This window comes from Setaria viridis, chromosome 4 (genome assembly GCF_005286985.2).
Source record: "Setaria viridis chromosome 4, Setaria_viridis_v4.0, whole genome shotgun sequence".
In the NCBI taxonomy this organism is placed as follows: domain Eukaryota; kingdom Viridiplantae; phylum Streptophyta; class Magnoliopsida; order Poales; family Poaceae; genus Setaria; species Setaria viridis.
Window position 1 is genome coordinate 2632439 of NC_048266.2, and position 19462 is coordinate 2651900.

The window sequence follows — 19462 nt, forward strand, 5'->3', positions numbered from 1 at the left end:
AGCGACTTACACATATGCTTCGTGGAATTCTTTTACCTTGCGATATTTTGAGTCCTGTACTGAAGATGTAACTGTATCTATCAAGATTCAAAAGCACTGGGAGAGACCCTACAGTGCATTACTGTATTATATTCGTTTGGCGAACTGGCAACATTTTGGAGGGCATGGAAGCTTTGGCTCCAAAGGTTGAAGCTTTCATCAATTACCAGAAATATTTCACTTCGGCTCCTAGTTTAATTTGGCAGCGTTGGGGGAAAATGAAATCACTTCTCCAGAAAATAATCACTGCAGCCTTATTGTGGTTCTCCAACTGTAAACTAATGAAGCACTGTGAGTATATCAACTGAGATTACTTATATAAAAACTGAACTTTAATTATCTTAATAAAAAAATCAACTATTTGTCTCTTTTTAAAAAAATGAAGAATCCAATATGGAAGCTACAAAACTGAACACACCAGTGTTCTACTCTCTGCTATTCCCAGTACGAAACCTATTTTTGCCAAGGCTTTCTCTCTAGAAAAGGAAAACTAGAAAAGGGAGTTGTCTTATCTTGAAATGGTAGAGAGGAAAGTTTTCACCAAACCTAAATGCATGGAGTGACGGACTGTTGACTAATTGACTGGTGACACATGACACTATCATGAGAAGAAAACTGACAAGGTCCAGAAAATATCGCTAGTCGCGATAGTTCAGTGTCGCCAAAAATTGAGCCGCCGTTGTCCGCTCTCGACGTCAACGTGATCAGTGACGAGAGCAGGAGCCACCAGAATCAAAACTCCAAAGGCCAGGGCATGGACGGTCATCGTTCTCGTCCAAGTCGTCTGGTGGCGCCGCCGTCGACGAGATCGGCAGGTACGTATGGCTTCCTGTCACGGTCGGCGAGTAGAGCGGCGGCGGGTTGGCTACCAGCTGCGACCAGTCGAGCCTCTGCGCGGACAGCTGCAGCGGGGCCGGCGCGGCCACACTTTCCACTGGCACGCCGCCGCGGTCGTGCTCCGGCGCAGCAGCGGCGCCGGCTGCTTGGCTGGCATGATGGGACGCAGCGGCAACGCGTTCCATTGGCGCGCCGTCGTCATTGGCCGGGGTGGTGGCGTGGTTGGCATGCCACACTGCGGCGGCGCACACCTCCCGCGAGTCGCTGGTCCGGCGGCCGACGTCCGGCGGCGAGCCCGGGAAGTTGAGCCCGTGCACGGCGCCGGGGCCGCGGAGGCAGACGAGCGCCGCGTCGAACGCGCGCGCCGCCTTCTCCGGGGTGTCGAAGGATCCGAGCCATATCCGGTCGCGGCTGTTGGGCAGGCGGATCTCCGACACCCACCTCCCCAGCCTGCGCCGCCACACGCCCCTGTACCTCCTCTGGCCCGACGGCGATGGCTCATTCCGATCCCTCGCCGGCGTCGACGACGACGACCCCGTCGCCGGCATTATCGGTCACGAGCTAACCAACCAGCAGTTCAGCACGAGCACCGATCGAGCAACAGCTGCCACGAGCCCAAAGAGTACAAAGCCGCTTAGCCGCTAGCTGTGCGTCGCAGGTAGGTAGCTAGCTTGAGAGCTCCAGTCTGCAGGGCTGCTGCTCGAGGTGGTGGCTTCGAGGCTGGCGGCCGCGAGTTCGCTGGATTTATATACGGTTCGGTTTGGCGCGGCGAAACCGGGGGCGCCGCCGAGTGGGACGGCGACGTGTACATGGGCTTGCCTCGCTGTACGTGAGTACGTCCAACTTGTGCGGGGGTACGAGGATGGGACCCACTTGTGTGGTCGTGTCGACTGTTGACTACTTGACTGCCATCGTGAATCTTTTTTTTTTCTAAAACGACAGGAAGCGGGCGGGCCCACGTCGGGTGATGTGGGCCATGGTGGTCCACTGGTTCTTCTTCTTGGGTGGCGCGATGACAGCTGGCATTTGTACACCTTCGAACGGACAGCTCGGATTGGCGTTATACAGTAGCGTTATACAGTAGAAGCATCGAGAAGCTCCCTGCCGTCGGAAACCGCAAACGAGTAGGAATACGACGTTTCGGCTCCAATAGGTCCAGGAAATGAAGGCGCTGTGTTCGTTTGGAGTCTACTGTCGGCTGGGCACTCTCAGGCCCACCAAAAAATTTGTACAGACCCGCTTAAGGAAATATACCCGAAAAACGGATATGAAGATAACTGTGCGTAGGTTTCATGGACCCCCGAAGACTAGTCGGGTCCAAAGGAAACTACTCTACCGAATTAAAGTAGGACTCTGTAATGTACTCGACTAGAACTCCTGCCCTGTAACCCTATTCCCCGACTATATAAGAGCGAGCAAGGACCCCCTCCAAACAACAAGGGCAACTCGACACAAGTTCAATACAACCAACACACAGGATGTATGATATTACGCGATCTAGCGGCCCAAACCTTTGTCACCATCAACTTTCTTGATTCTCGACGACACCCACCATACAAAAGGCCCAAACTTGTGTCACCATCAACTTTCTTGATTCTCGACGACACCCACCACACAAAAGACCACCTTAGGTACTCCCTAGGCAGGTTGCCATTCTAAAACATCGACAGTTGGTAGCGGCCCAAACCTATGTCACCATCAACTTTCTTGATTCTCGACGACACCCACCACACAAAAGATCACCTTAGGTACTCCCTAGGCGGGTTGCCATTCTAAAACACCGACAGCTAGCGCGCCAGGTAGGGGCAGTCGTTGAGTTTCTCCACGCGAGATCGATGGCACCGGTCGTCATCAAGCTTGTGTTCGCCTTCAAAGCGGATGCAACTTTCGTCTTTGGCTCCTGGCTCTGCATCGCCGACGGCGCTGAATCTTTTCAACGCTACATTATTAACAACCAGGAGAAGAAGCGTCCTGACGAAAACTCTGATCGTCAAGAAGCAGAGGATTCCATCGGGAAAATAAAAAATTTCAACGTCAACGACATCGAGTTCGGCTACGCCTCGGACTAGCAAACGCCAGCTGGCGTCTAAGTCATCATGCAAACCGACTCCAACCCAAAGTCGGTTCCCAATTGGACTCCGCAACGCAGCCACAGTCTGCCAAGAACTCCTTAACCAAGTCCAACCCGAACTCGAGTCAGTTGAAGACTGTGACTACGACTCGGACTCCATCCAAGAGATCCTTTTATCATGCCCAGCTCAAGGCTTGATAATTACTTCAACTCCGAGAGGTAGATTTGTTTATTGGCCTGGGATGAAACCACCGTTCCTTACCTAAGATTACGAGTCACGCCTTGTCACTCACATGAACAACCTCCCGTATCAAGAGGGTATCCCGCTTACTTCAACCCACGAAGAAGGAAGCACTACGGAGATTGCAACATCAAGCTCTGGAAGCTACTACTCGGATAGAGAAATCTTCGTCATCACGTCACCAAACAACGACGCAGGTGCCAGCCACCAAAAAACTACTCGATGGGTTGGACAACTCGACGACGTCTCACAAGATGAGTTGTCAGCTAACGCCCTGCAAGGTGAAACCTCTGAACAGAGAAAAGAAGGGCACGCAATGCTGCCCGAGTAGATCGTCGCCGACTACTAGCTATGAACATTCCTATCGTGAACCTCGAAAGAGCATTCGATGCAGTGCAAGCTCGAGAGCACAACACTCCACTCGCAGCAATTGCCTCGATCAATCTCATATCAACTCTCATACCTCACGACAGAGACAACGAGTTAACAACACAACTTGCGAAAAGGGGCAACGAGTTAATAGCACAACTCGCAAAACAAGCTTACAAAGTACTTGATAAGGAATCACCGATCCCATCTATTCCTCGCAACTCGGCCCACCAAGATGGCAGCAGAGATGTTGCAGTTCACGGTGGCAATCACGAGGCTCCAAGAAACAGTCACGAAGTAGTCAACCAGCCAAGACAACACAGCCGAAGGCAAAGTAGAGATGAACGCGAGGCCCCAACGCGAAACAGGGATGTAGGAGAGGCTAGTTGCACCAACTCAGCAAAGAGCCCTCGCCACCATAGAGCTGATCACGAAGCCTCAATCTTCAGCAACCTAAGAGAGGTACTCAATAACAACTATCGTCGCGAACGCGAACACGAAGCCAATGACTATGATCACTTCCCCGCCTTCACCACACGGGTAATGAAGACTAAATTACCCTAGAAGTTCAAGCCGACGGGGATCACCAAGTACGATGGCAAGCAAGATCCAGTTCAATGCCTACGATGCTATTCACTAGCAATTCAAGCAGCTGGGGGTAATGATGATACAAAGGTCATTCACTTCCCCATATGCATGGAACCCGCGCCGTTAACATGGCTCGAGTCACTCAAGCCCGAGTCGATCGATTCCTAGGAAGACTTGACGAAGGCTTTCACTAATAATTACGTGGGTTTCATGTCTCGCCCAGGCAACAAAATTGACCTAAGCCAAGTCAAATAGAAAGAAAGCGAGACACTTCGTGACTACATACGTCGTTTCTTTGAAAAGAAGGTTATAGTAGTCGACATTTCAGAAGGGGACGTCATCGAGTGCTTTCAAAATGGCCTCTACGATCGTCAAACATACCAGGACTTTGGCAGACGTCGTCCAGCCACTGTCAAAGATCTCAAAATCATGGTGCAACAATGGGCAGATGAAGAAGACAAAGAGCGTGAGAGATTCGGCTCTCATCGCAACCGCAGTGGCGACAACAATAACAACAATCATGAACAAGATAGAAACCGCAACAATGACACTCGAAACAACTACTCGGGTAATCAGAACCGCAAGCGCAAACCTGACAACACTGTCGCGGCTATGTCCAACCCAGGCAAGAAAGGGTCACACAAACGTAATGATGGATCCTCCTTCACCGAGTTACTCAAAAAGCAATGCCCATGGCATCCAAACAGCAAGCACTCAGCGATTGATTGCTACAACATGCGCCGAGTAATGCAAGAATTAACCGCACCACCCCCTCCCGAAGACATTGGTCAAAAGAAGGACAAGGGTAAAGGCAAAGTCGACGAAGCTAACGAAGGTGAAGGCAAGTTCCAAACTGCCTCTAAGACAGTCAACATCATTTTTGGTGGAATCCCAGGTACCGCATCCAAGCAGTCCAATAAGCTAGTACTTAGAGAGATTATGGCTATCGAGCCAGCAGCTCCTACACCACTCAAATGGTCTGAAGTACCCATAACTTTCAGCAGAAAGGACCAATGGACAAGTTTCTCAGAACCAGGACGATTCCCTCTTGTACTCGATCCTATCGTCGCAGGTTTAAGACTTACCAAAGTACTCATCGATGGCGGAAGCAAATTCAACGTCATTTTTGCCAAGACATTAAGGAGAATGTGCCTCGACGTCATAGACATGCTTACTCCAACGGACTCACCATTTTACGGAATTGTCCCAAACAATGCTGCCATACCTTTAGGACAAGTTGTCCTACCAGTCACTTTCGACACCAAGGAACATTACCGAACCGACTACATCAGGTTTAAGGTTGCCGACTTCGAAACTTCTTACCACGCCATACTCGGAAGACCAGCCCTGGCCAAGTTTATGGCTATACCACAGTACGTGTACCTGGTACTATAGATGCCAGGACCTAAGGGCGAGTTGACACGACGTAGAGACTTGAGGCGATCGTACGAGTGCAACACGGAAGCTGTCGAAATCGCAGCGACTTCTCAAGCACCCAATTCCATGCAACAAGTCTTCACAACATCAAAGAAACTCAACCCCACAAAACTCGAGATCCCAGAAAACAAGTCGGGATCGACTAAGGTGAAACCAGCAAGCGAAAAAGACTTCAAACCCGTCGATCTTTAGACTAGTGACTCATCCAAGACAACCCTGATTGGAACAGGGCTAGACCGTAAATAGGAAAGCGCACTCGTCAGTTTCCTTCGGGCTAACCATGACATTTTCGCTTGAAAGCCAGCTGACATGCCTGGTGTGCCTAAGGAGCTGATCGAGCATTCATTAAACGTCGACCCCAAAGCTACCCCAAAAAGGCAATGACTACGAAGGTTCGCCGAAGACAGAAGAGATGCAATAAAAAAAACTAGCCAAACTACTCGCAGCAGGGTTTATCAAGGAGGTTTTCCACCCTGATTAGCTAGCCAACCCTGTACTCGTTCGCAACAAGAACAATGAGTGGAGGATGTGCGTCGACTACACAGACCTTAACAAGCATTGCCCAAAGGACCCCTTTGGACTACCCAGGATCAACCAAGTAGTCAACTCTACAGCTGGGTGTGGATTGCTCTGCTTTCTCGACTGCTACTCAGGCTATCATCAAATAGCCCTCAAAGAAGAAGATCAAGTCAAAACAGCTTTCATCACCCCGTTTGGAGCATTTTGCTACAAAACAATATCTTTTACGCTAAAAAACACAGGTGCGACCTATCAACGTGCCATCCAGATGTGTTTCGAGAAGCAACTACACCGCAACATAGAAGCTTATGTAGACGACGTAGTCGTCAAAACAAGAAAATCAGATGATCTAGTTGCAGACTTAGAAGAAACCTTTGCAAGCCTACGAGCGTTCCGATGGAAACTCAACCCTACAAAATGTGTTTTCGGTGTATCCTCAGGAAAATTACTCGGATTCATCATTAGTCACCGTGGCATTGAGGCCAACCCGGAGAAAATCTCTGCCATCACAAATATGAAAGCTCCAGCTATCATCAAGGATGTGCAGAAGCTTACAGGCTGCATGGCAGCCCTCAATCGATTCATCTCAAGACTTGGAGAACGCGGATTATCCTTCTTCAAACTACTCAAACAACAAGATAAATTTCAATGGATAGAGGAGGCAGACAAAGCTTTGACATAGCTCAAGGACTTCCTGTCGAAACCACCAATCCTCACGGCTCCATCTCCAAACGAGGACTTGCTCCTATACATAGCTGCTGCTACTCATGTTGTCAACACAACAGTAGTAGTCGAAAGGTCTGAACCAGGCCACGTCTACAAAGTCCAGAGGCCCGTCTACTTCGTCAGTGAGGTACTCTCAGACTCCAAAACTCGGTACCCACTGGTGCAGAAGCTACTCTACGCAATCCTGCTCACCTCACAGAAGCTGCGACACTACTTTCAAGAACACAGCATATCCGTCATCACCAACTTCCCGCTCGGCGAAATACTTCATAACAAGGATGCAATGTGTAGAATCTCCAAGTGGGCAGTAGAACTCGAAGCTCTGTCTCTAAACTTCAAACCCAGAACAGCTATCAAATCCTAAGCTTTGGTTGACTTCATGGCGGAGTGGAGGGAAAACCAAGTACCAACACTAGTTGAAAGGCCCGAACATTGGGTTATGTATTTCGACGGTTGCCTCAAGCTTGAAGGCGCTAGCACAGGAGTACTCTTGATTTCTCCAAAAGGTGAACAACTCAAATATGTTCTCCAGATCTTTTGGGAAGTCGCAAACAATGAAGCCAAGTACGAAGCACTTCTACATGGCCTTCGTCTTGCAATATCACTCGGTACCAAACGACTACTAGTATATGGTGACTCGCTAGTTGTCATTAACCAAGTCAATGACGAGTGGGATCGCAACAAGGAAAACATGGACGCCTATTGCAAGGAAATCCGCAAGATAGAGAATAAGTTCTCAGGCCTTGAGTTTCACCATGTCATCCGCAACAACAACGTAGCTGCTGATGTGTTATCAAAAATGGGCTCAACCCATGCAGAAGTTCCAGCAGGCATTTTTGTACACGAGCTTCGCAAGCCTTCCATACCAGAACAAGCTAATCCAGCAACTACCAACACAAAACCTCCAGAACCCAACCGAGAAAATATGATGATCGAAGTTGACTGGAGATCACCGTTCATCGACTACATCAAAAAACAAAAGCTACCTTCCGACAAGGACCAAGCTGAACAAGTCTCGCGACGAGGCAAGAGCTATGTTCTATTGGAGACAAGCTCTACAGAAGGAGCGCATCTTTAGGAATACTCATGAAATGTGTCACCCGAGAGAAGGTCAAGAAATCTTGGAAGAACTACACAAAGGAATATGTGGGAATCATGCCTCTTCACGAACGATCGTAGGCAAAGCTTTCAGAGCAGGCTTCTACTGGCCAGGCTGGTCGACGCAAAACAACTAGTCCGCAGATGCCAAGGCTGCCAATTCTTTGCCAAAGCAACAGCATGTCCCCGCCTAAAAGCTCATCACAATACCTCCAACATGGTCCTTTGCATGCTCGGGGCTTGACATGATTGGTCCACTCCCAACTGCGCCAAGAGGGTTCAATCGAGTACTCGTAGCCATTGACAAGGTCACCAAGTGGATTGAAATCAAACCCGTCACTTGCCCCAAGGCCGACCGAGTCCTTGACTTACTAGATGATATCGTACATTGCTACAACTTCCCTAACAGGATCATCACTGATTTGGGATCCAACTTTAACAATCACGACTTCTGGGAATACAGCGAGAACAGCGGAATTGATGGATGATATGTCTCCGTCGCTCAACCAAGGGCCAACGGCCAAGTCGAGCGTGCCAACGGCATGTTACTCGAAGCTCTCAAGAAAAGGCGGCATGACATTAGCAAAACGAAAGGTGGCAAATAGCTCAAAGAACTACCCAATGTTCTTTGGGGACTATGCACTCAACCATGCAAGCCTATTGGGTACTCTCCCTACTTCCTCGTATATGGGTCAGAAGCCATCCTCCCTACAGACGTAATGTTGCAATCTCTCACAGTTGAGCAGTATGACGAAGGAGTATCAGAGAAAACAAGGCGCCTAGACCTAGACAGTCTGGAAGAAACAAGATGTGTAGTACTGGTTCAGTTAGCCAGATATCTTGATGGGCTACGACACTATCACGACCGTAATGTCAAGGAACGTTCCTTTAACGTGGGTGACATGGTCCTCAAGCGCATTCAAGACACATCAGGGCTGCACAAACTCAACTCGCCATGGGAAGGTCCCTACATCATATAAGTCACAGGAACTGGATCGTACCGATTACAGGAACTCTCAGGCGTAGAAGTACCAAACTCTTGGAATATAGAGCATCTGTGTCGCTACTACCCGTAGCAGACTACAAGACATGTACTCGGGTCCTCACCCACAGTTTATTAAAAAACAAAGTTCTTTGCCGAACACTACTTATCTTTGCCTCCGCTCGCCTATTCACAGCCACTCGAGCTCTTCAGCTATGTGAGCCCCAGCACTCCGCCCTCGACTTGTTTTCATCAAGTCTCTTCGAGTTATCACAACTCGTCGGCTATTCACAACCACTCGAGCTCTTCAGCTCCGAAAGCCCCAGCGCTCTACCCTCGACTTGTTTTCATCAAGTCTCTTCGAGTTACACAACTCGTTGGCTATTCACAGCCACTCAAGCTCTTCAGCTCCGCGAGCCCTAACGCTCCACCCTCGACTTGTTTTCATCAAGTCTCTTTGAGTTATCACAACTCATTGGCTATTCACAACCACTCGAGCTCTTTAGCTCCACGAGCCCCAGTGCTCCACCCTTGACTTGTTTTCATCAAGTCTCTTCGAGTTATCGCAACTCGTTGGCTATTCACAACCACTCAAGCTCTTCAGCTCTACGAGTTTCAACACTCTCTCGTCGACTCGTCTCTACAAGTCTAAGCGGCTTCACAAAGCCATGACTCAAGTCATTCCACTTACTGGGCTACAACGCTTTACCCACGACTTATGATAACAAGCCACGACTACGGTGCTAGTCACTTGTTCTTCAAAGGCACAAGACTGCCGCAATCATCAGTCAAGGAATACTCAAACTCACTTCATTTCATACTTGCACTTTTCGCATTAACGAAACTCCGCAGGATTACAATCGACTACCCAATAGAGTCAGAATATACAAAGTAGAACACAATTGCACAACAATGACTGCAAGCAACTACCTATGGCAGTTACAACAGAAGTCCCAGGCCTCAACTTCATCACAATGGTACACTTGAGCCTGGTGACCGCTGGACTACCAAGGTGCAAGCAGTGTTAAAAGGCAGAACCTGCACACAAGGAAGCTGCACAATAGGCAGTTGTACCCTGGTTCCTCCTCCTGACAACCGGAACACCAGGTACTTCTTCACCGCTGCTCCCTCGACGGCGATAGGAAGGGTACCCGACACAGGATCAGGAACAAAAGCACCAGGAAGATGAAGCACACTCCCCAAAGCTTGTAACATTCTGTCCTCCAAAGCCGCACCGCCCAGCCCTTCCGAGGGGCTAGCACGTGTACACATAGCACCCTGCTTATACTTTCCTCCTTGCTTCGTGTAAAAGGGTTAACCCGAAGGTGCTATGGCTGGTTGACAAAGACTTATAAGTTGGCTCCACCCTTTCTCAACTAGTAAGGTGGTACTAAACATGCGCACCTGCGCTCATGAGCCACACTGGGCCGACCAAATTGGGCCGGGTGTCACATTCACCCCCCCTCAAAGAACCCGACATCCTCGTCAGTACCGTATGTCCAGTGCCGACGCCATATGCCATGCTGTGTGTTCCATCCAGAGCCCACACAAGTCATGCGTCATATGCCCGCACACTGACCCGTACACGCAACCGTGAGGGTCGGTCCAACTCACCCACACATGGGCAAATGTACAGGAACGTACTCTCTTAGCGCACAATCGTACGTCCAGTGCTGCTGCCATATGCCATGCCGTGTGGCCCATCTAGAGCCCACACGCGCAATGCACCATATGCCCACACTGACCCGTACGTGCAACCATGAGGGTCAGCTCTGATACCATTTGTAACACTTCGTCCTCCAAAGTCACACCGCCCAGCCCTTCCGAGGGGCGAGCACGCGTACACATAGCACCCTGCTTACACTTTCGTCCTCGCTTCGTGTAAAAGGGTTAACCCGAAGGTGCTATGGCTGGTTGACAAAGGCTTATAAGTTGGCTCCACCCTAGCTTAACTAGCAAGGTGGTACTAAACATGCGCACCTGCGCTCATGGGCCACACTGGGCTGACCAAATTGGACCGGGTGTCACAAAGCTGCTCCCTGGATAGCTTCAGCGCACAAGTCCTTACCATATGTCACACCTCCACCTCTAATCAGGCAGCTGGATAAAGACCGCGGAGCTCATCATCCTTCACTTGCGAGTTCCAGCACGAACTAAGCTGGATCACGAGTTGCAAGACGAGGCATGCGGCAAACCCTCATACGAGGATTCTTCTAGCATCGCAGCTATCCATACGAGCGTGACATTATGTGGAGGGAAGGTGGCACTAATCTACGAGGAATGTTGTAGCACCGGGACACTCATTGAAAGCTCTTTACTATTAAACAATAGCAACCTGAAGCAAGCCATCGCTATACTGAAGAGCATGATACTGATCGAGTACCTAGAGGCTCATTTATAGCCGAAGGGTTGCAACTGCTAACTGCACGCAGTTACTGCTCGCTCGTGACAAATAGCCTCAGACGCTGACAAAGGCCAGACAGACGACTTAACTCCATGCATGTGACTACACTGAGCACAACAGACAAAAGTGAACAGTGTACCCGTGCACCCTCTCAAATACAAGGCAATAATAGCTACAGTACCCTCATCAGTAACTCCAATAATCGAAGACCACACCGGATACTACAACTACTCGATTACTCGGATTTATTTTTCCAACTACAAGGTCAAGCAACAATTCTCCAGGAAAGATCATCAATCACACCAAAATTCAAATTTCTCGACAGAGCAAGATTTGCAAGACAATTGTTCGAGTGCATCCACAAGTATTCGGCAAAAAATACAACACGAGTTCAAATGACTAGGGTTCCTCCAAAGATATGAACTCGGTCATCCTCGCCGCAATGGGCTCAGTCTCTTCAAGATACTGCGCATATGCGTCCTCTGTGCAGTTCCGGGCAATACCATCTCCAGCCACCGACAAGTTTGCCCTCGGGTAATACGACTTGACAACTGCAAGGACTTGCTTATAGACAGTCTTGCACAGTTCAGCGACTCTACCCGGGGCAACTCTTAGTCTCTTGACCAACAAGCGAAGCTCAGCATCATTTCTGGGTGGAGCAATAGCATTGACTGCATCCTGAGCAGCACTAGTCAACTCTTGGAGATCACTCTTCAGCTTCTCCATAGTTCTAGCATGACCTCTACAGGACATCATAGCCAACGCCAACGCCAACATCACTCCCATCCGATGCTTTCTCTCCTTCTTGCACTCATAAGCCGCCTGATTTTCAGCCAGTGATGCCCTAAGGCGGACAGCCTCATCGGCTACCCAGTCGTGAGCATTTCTCCAGTCAAGCAGTTGGCTACTCGCAGTGGCCTACTTGCCTTTGAGCTCTGCGTCAAGCAACACACAAATTAGAGAAGAATCTACGACTACGATTAAACATACTCAACAACTACGAGTACTCACTCTGATATCTCTAATTCAAAGATCTATAGCGATTCTCCAGTCGCTCCTGAAGGACTTCATGATCGCTCCTCTCAATCGCAAAAGACTTTGCGGCCTCCTCATGAACTCTCAAGGAATCCGTAAGGCGGTGACACTCTTGATTGAATTGCGCCACTTTCTGTACAGCTTCACCGCGCTCCTGAAGAGCCCGAGTATTTTTCTAGGACTTATCATACAAATCCTACAACAACATAACACAAGCATCAAGACTTGTCAAAATAAAATTACTCGAAGGAAATGGGTTATATACGCACCTGAAAGCTCTGGATAGCTCTCTTGATCTCCGACTCTGGTGGCAGCTCGAGTACCGGACCCCCAGTGCTCTTGACGACTAGAGGCTCCGGCACTTTACTCATAACAGACCCTGACAAGAAAAATCAAGGCTAGCTACTGGGTATAAGGGAGCTCCCCCTCAACAACATCTCTGATCCAGTAACATACCAGTTGCGCCGGGTTCGCCTACTCCTGCCGCAACAATCAGTGCCAGGGCATCAGCACCAGTCACGCTCATAGTCGACGCAACTTCAGCCGTTGTAGGCGGCACACCTCCAGAACTCTCGGGGACTGTAAGGTCCCCCACCGAGCAGATGACCTCTTGCAGCATAGTCATGGTAGCACCCACGAGACTTGTGTCTTCGATCTCAGGTGCATCATCCATAGTCAAGCCGACTACGGGCTCAGGAACGGTAGTCGACAAACCAGCCTCAACCTCCACCTCCACCTCGACGGGAATTATGTCTTCGGCATCCCTGGATCGATCAAGTCACAAGATTATCATCCGGCTACAGATTACAAAAATCATCAAACAAAAGAAAAGACTACACAAGTCCTTACCGGGCTGATCGCGGTGGCAGACGAACACGCCTCCAGGGGCCACGGGAGGAAAGTCCTCCACATTCTCGCCAAGTCCTGAAAGAACCAAGGTTGAGACTACATATGCATGACTACCAGAACAGATCACGTACTCACCGCCAGTAACATTCTCGGGAACTGAGGCATTAGCAGCTACTTCTGGTGTCTTCACAGCGTTCGCCACTCCATCAGCCGATGGCTCTAAGACCTCGTTCACCGAAACTGTGGCCTCATCACCTACTGGGTCAGTAGCCTGCCCGGAGGCTCCCAGCTCGAGGGCTACCTCCTCGGGGGCTGCTGACCCTAAGGTTGATGGAGCCTCCTTCACGAGCAGCTCTTCAACGGCCTCGACACTTGCAGTCGCATCTCTAGCAATTGTGACTACAACAGAAGTAGCCTCGTCATCACCAAAAGTCAAGTCGACGGCCTTTTCAACATACAGACTAATATCATCAGTATTCTACAAGTAACATGACTAAGTCAACAAGAAACTCAAAGTACTCAAACAATTACAACGCACGACTACATAACTTGGTACCTCGCGACTCCTCGGGGGTCAAGTCCGAAGCAGTCGTAGTATGCTGAGTAGCGGGTTTCTTTCGCACTACTCAGCGTTTCTTAGCCGGAGGAGCGGAAGGTGCATCTTCAGTTTCATCCTCGGCTACCTCCTCATCCTCGGAAGGCGTGGTCCAGAAACCAGCCAGCACCCGGGACTACAAACCACAATACAACATTGTTACTCGGAAAGTACTACTCGTCAACAAAATCAACCGACTACATCTTCTAGCTACACAAATGAACAAAGAGAAGCAAACATACCTCTGCTGGTCCATACCAACCGTCGAAGTGTCGGAGGACTCCTAGGAGTACTGGCACTCCTCGATAGTTCTTAAAGAACTTACCCAACAACGCCTCCACGTCATCGTTGGATACATCTTCAGGGGACATATGCGACGGGTCATCAAAACCCATGTACTCGAAGCCCCATTGATCACGCTGCTGTAGGGGCTGTACTCTGCGCTTGAGGAAACCGGCAGCTACATGGATCCTAGTCAACCCTAAAGTTTTCAACTCGACAATCTGTGCCAACAAGTCGGTGATCTCACGAGTATCCTCAAGCTCCATTACCCAGTTGTCCGCATGTTTCGGAGCATGGCCGATGACTACTGGCAAGACAGGATCATGGTTCCCAATATAAAACCATCTTTTTTCCAATCGTCGTGGGAATCAGGCAGGTCGTACTCGAGATACGCACCCAAGTTTCTCAACTGAAACCTGGCTCCTCCAAAGTCTTCTGTCCTAGTCACACTGGGTTGTGGCTTACACTGAAACAACTTCCTAAACAATTCCAGACTAGGTAGAGTACTCAAGTACACTTCGCACAAGTGTACAAAGATAGCCATATGCAGCACACTATTCGGATTCAAATGGACTAGCTGAAGATTATAATACTCGAGAATACCTCTGAAGAAGTCTGAGGTAGGCACCGCCAGGCCTCTCTTGACAAAGTGAGCCAGCATCACTGTTTCCTTGGGTGTTCTTCGAATTGCCATGCATTTCCATATGCGGGCCTTCACTCAAGCTCCACCTTCGGTTGGAGCAGCTTCGAATTAACCAAGGCTTGAATTGCCGACTCCTTCATCACAGAATGCTGCCAAGTGGCCCCAGGAGGCGGCGGCGCAGTCTGGTTCGTCATGCCACACTTGGGCACCGGCAACTCAGGCTCCTTGCCCTTCTTGGATCTGGTTCTCCTCTTGCTGGTGGTTGTGGCCTCCCCTTGGATCTTCTTAGGCTTCTTGCCCATCTTTTTGGTGTGCATCAACTAATCTTGAGGAAAAAAGGGGTGAAGAAGGCCGCAACGATTTCTCTTCAAAGCTTGGGTGAGGCAACAATGGAAGCGACAATGCAAATAGAAGCAGCAACGCTAGTGTTGCAAAAGGGCGCAAATTGCAGATCTGCTGAAACAGGCGTGCCAAGAATTAGTGCTGGGCCCCCCTATTATATCAGCAGCATTTCTAGGATCCACCCATTAATCAAGCAACGGTCAGATACGACGTAGATTTACCATCAGATAGTGTCCAACAGCTACTCTGACCAAGACATTGATCCCTTCACCGACTACAAGTAGTCGCCCAAGTGCTCGGGGGCTGCGTATACTGTACCCGTTGGGTAAAGTTTTCTTTTTCTGAAGACTAAGATAAGTCGAAGTGAAATTACAAGTTTGACCCTCAACCTGATTCTTTGATTCAACCTAAGGCTCGAGGGCTACTTCATATGGAGTGCGATTGTCATCACACTACCATATAAAAAGTTTCAAGACAAAAGTTACTCGAAGCAAACGTCGGGAACTGCTAAGAGTACTTTTTAGTCACGGACAACTCCAGTACTCGAAAGTTGGCCGCAGCAAGAAGTACTCGAGGAGCACCAGGAGACTCGGGCGACATTCTTCAAGTACTCAGAACTGTTCCCCTCGACTACAAAGTACTCGGGGGCTTGTCGGCTGGGCACCCTCGGGCCCAGCAGAAGACTTGTACGGACCCGCTCAAGGGAACGTATCCAAAACCTGCTCGGACATGAAGACTACTCTGCATGGCGCGTAGGCTTCATGGACCCCCCGAAGACTAGTTGAGTCCAAAGGAAACTACTTTACCGAGTTAGAGTAGGACTCTATAATGTACTCGACTAGGACTCTTGCCCTGTAACCCTACTCCCCCGACTATATAAGGGCGAGCAGGGACCCCCTCCAAATAACAAGGGCAACTCGACACAAGTTCAATACAACTAACACACAGGACGTAGGGTATTACGTGATCTAGCAGTCCGAACCTGTCTAAATCGTGTTCCTTGCATCACCATCGACTCCTTGATTCTCGACGACACCCACCACACAAAAGACCACCTTGGGTACTCCCTAGACGGGTTGCCGGTCTAAAACACCGACATCTACCCCCACCTCCTCCACTGCAGCTTGCATGAGCGTATTTGATGCTAAGTCGTATACCGATGCGTTCATGCGTTGTGCTACAATGAAAAACACGTGGTGGATTTCTATAGCCGCCGGTAGCAATGGTTGTTGTTCTTGTCCATCAAGAGATACCTTCGATCCTTAGCAAAAATCTCGGAACGAATTGAAGCTGGGACTAAAGAGGCTTTAGTCCCAGGTCTAAATTTCATAGTCCGTGGAGACCCCTCTAGTCCCGGGTTGTAATAACAACCCGTACTAAAGATGACCCTTTAGTCCTGGTTGGTGTTACAAACCTGGACGGGTCACCTTTAGTCCCACTTGGTGTTATAAACCGGGACTAAAGGGTCCCTCACGGGTGACTACAAAAGGATAGCATACCCTACTCAGTCACATGTGCTGTGTAAGTAAGATGGTAAAGAAGGATCGTGTGATGCTTGAGGTTGTGGGTTCAAATCCCACGCACCATGGACGTGTATATTTGCGTGAAAAAACACATGCCTTGTGACTTCCGGAAATTTCTAATATTTTTTTTGCGCAAAACCCTTTAATCCCGATTAGTATTACCAACCAAAATAAAATATATGTCTTTAGTCCCGGGCAGAATAACCGGAACTAAAGATCAGGACCTTTGATCTCAAATTTTTATTCTCGGTTGGGAAAATCGGGCTCTTTCCACTAAATACCATTTCTCTGCTAGTGCGGTGTCACTCCACCAGCACCCAGTGATCATCCAGCATTGAAATGAGGCGCGGGTTATGGGCGTATATGATGCCATTTTGACTGAACAGGTACCCGTGGATTGTTGTATGGTGTCGGCTAGTGTAAATAAGTTTGGAAGTAACATTTTACAAGCTAATTAGGGGAGGAGTACATGCATGCCGGATTGGAATGGACACCACCGTTAATACTAGCCAAATTTCCCTCACAAATTGGCCTATATATCTAGGCAAAATATGTCAACGATGGGTTTGCACTATTTTACTTTTGTTCGTACTAGGTAGGAGTAGGAACACTACCGGCCTACATCGCTACACTGACAGGCGCGCCCGAACGACCGGACATGATGCGGTCGAGCACTCGTGGAACATTTAGCCTCTAGAAGAAAACATGCATTATGGCACCCTTCAGAAATTCACATGGACGACACGTAACATGCTGCATTGCTCAACAACGCAGAAAAGGAGCGGCAGGACCGTATATGTGGGGACTGAGGACTGAACATGACTAACTGGTGTTTCAGACACAGAAAACACAGTTTGTTTTTCTTGTCTGAATGCCAGGTAAACCTGACTGGAGCCTGGAGGTGGTAACATCAGAGGATAGAAGAACGAACACAAAGATAAATCTAGGAGATTCTGAGTCTTATTATTGTCTTTTTTTTTTCAGATGACATAAGTTTTTTTTTAGTATCTTTAATTCACCCTATGATATAATGCATTTGTAGTAGTTCAATTCCAACTACAAAAATTGAATGAAAATTTTGTTGAGAAAGTATATCCGCTATTCATTCTTTAGAAAGTTTGGTGCTATGTATTCCAATGTGTTTATACAAATTCAATTGTGTTAGCAATATCTGATTCCTGCAGCATTTGATGTGAGGGGCCTTTTTTGCATCAGTTTAAAATGCTAACTTTGTTTATAGAGAAGTTGCATTTGGTCAATCAGATGAGAGAATCGATTCCATTGTCAAGTCCTGGCATCTTTGTTTCCTGAACACAGTTCTTGTGATATTTCAAACATGGTTGGAACACAGAGCAAAGAGTTGCCAACGGTTGACATCACACTTGTTATTGGGAAATTTGCAATAATGGGAAAAGTGCTACTTGTAACAGTAGCATAGGATGGGAAGCTTTTGCAGCAGAATACTCCCGTTCTGGTGTACCAAACACCTGTCAGATGGTAAGCACCATCCTGAAGGATGGCCGCACCATAATGCAATTGATACTCTAGGTAAGCATGTATGAATGTATCTGTTCTATATTGTTGTATTTGTTTCTCGTTTCAGTTTTGTGAATCTGTGATGCTTATTTTTTTATATTTGTCACATGCACCTTTTTTGGGTCAGTTATATCCTTGACATATGAAACCGTTTATCACTACATAACGTGAATTAAAATGTATGATAGAATTGCTCTTCTAAAAAAATCTAGGACATGTGGACGTTTGACCTTTCGATATCGTTTCATAATTACTTAGTGGAGATGCTATTTGCTATCCTCATTCTTTATCAAAGAGTACATTGTGGTGCTGATGTATTTTTATTTTTTTTACATTGAGTAGTTTTTATTCATTGACGATCCTTTCTATATGTTAAAACTAGAAGTACGTGTTCTTGCATAGTATTTAACTATTCAATCACTGTTAAAATGCAGTCTGCTTACATGGTAGTCTCTGTTATATATATTTTGGTCCTTTTTGTTTAAACTAGAAATTACTGTTGGCCACGAGCTCGAGGGGAGTTCCTTGAACTCACTCCGCACACACACTCGAGCTAGACAGTAATAACTTGCATATGTAACGTATGCTTTTATGTAGAAGGCTAGTCTCACTGGAGTTTCATAAAAGTTTCATGTGTATTAAATTTTATACCACATCTACAATTTTACTAATTTAGCAAGATTATTATGAGAAAATATGACAGGGGAGTTTACCCCATGACATCAAGTAGGCTCAGTTACCAACATGGCGGACTTAGTGACATGCAATAAAATTGTGCACTAACTGGTCTTAATAAAAGGTTTTGTAGGAGTTTAATGAACATTAAATTATATGCCGCATCAGCAATTTTGCTGACTTAGCAAGATCATTGTAAGGAGAGAAGGGAGAGTTTCCTAATGAGCATTAAATTGTATGTCGCATCAGCAATTTTGCTGACTTGGCAAGACCATTATAAGGAGAGAGAAGGGATCGAGAGTTTCATCCGATATAAGAAAAGTTTCATAAACACGTAGAAAAAATAAACCAAAATAAAATAAAAAACAAAATTGCTCTCGGAGAACTAGTCAACTACTGCCAAACGTTAGCTGTAGGTAGAACGACAGTACCGCAATATGCGAGCTCATTAGCATAGTGACTGTCAGACTCGATAAATACTCGCGGGGACTCAAATCGCGCTGGCAATGCTAACCATCTCTCAGCTTCTCGGTGTGCATTGCATTATCGGCCGGCCACAGCGCTCACGTACGGTTCTCCCGGCGTTGCATACTGCTGTTTCCCAAGGGCCTACGACATGCTAAGTGCAAATTAATTAACATAAAAAACACGAAATGACAAGATGAAACTCA

The 19462-nt window shown here is 47.8% G+C and overlaps 1 protein-coding gene across 1 annotated transcript; it reads right to left on the reverse strand.

Annotated features, from left to right (window-relative positions):
* Positions 1-335: 335 nt before the first annotated feature.
* Positions 336-1576, reverse strand: LOC117852446 (uncharacterized). Its single transcript, XM_034734550.2, has one exon. The coding sequence runs from the start codon at positions 1422-1424 to the stop codon at positions 744-746; it is 681 nt and encodes a 226-aa protein (XP_034590441.1). The 5' UTR covers positions 1425-1576; the 3' UTR covers positions 336-743.
* Between the last annotated feature and the right edge of the window lie 17886 nt (positions 1577-19462).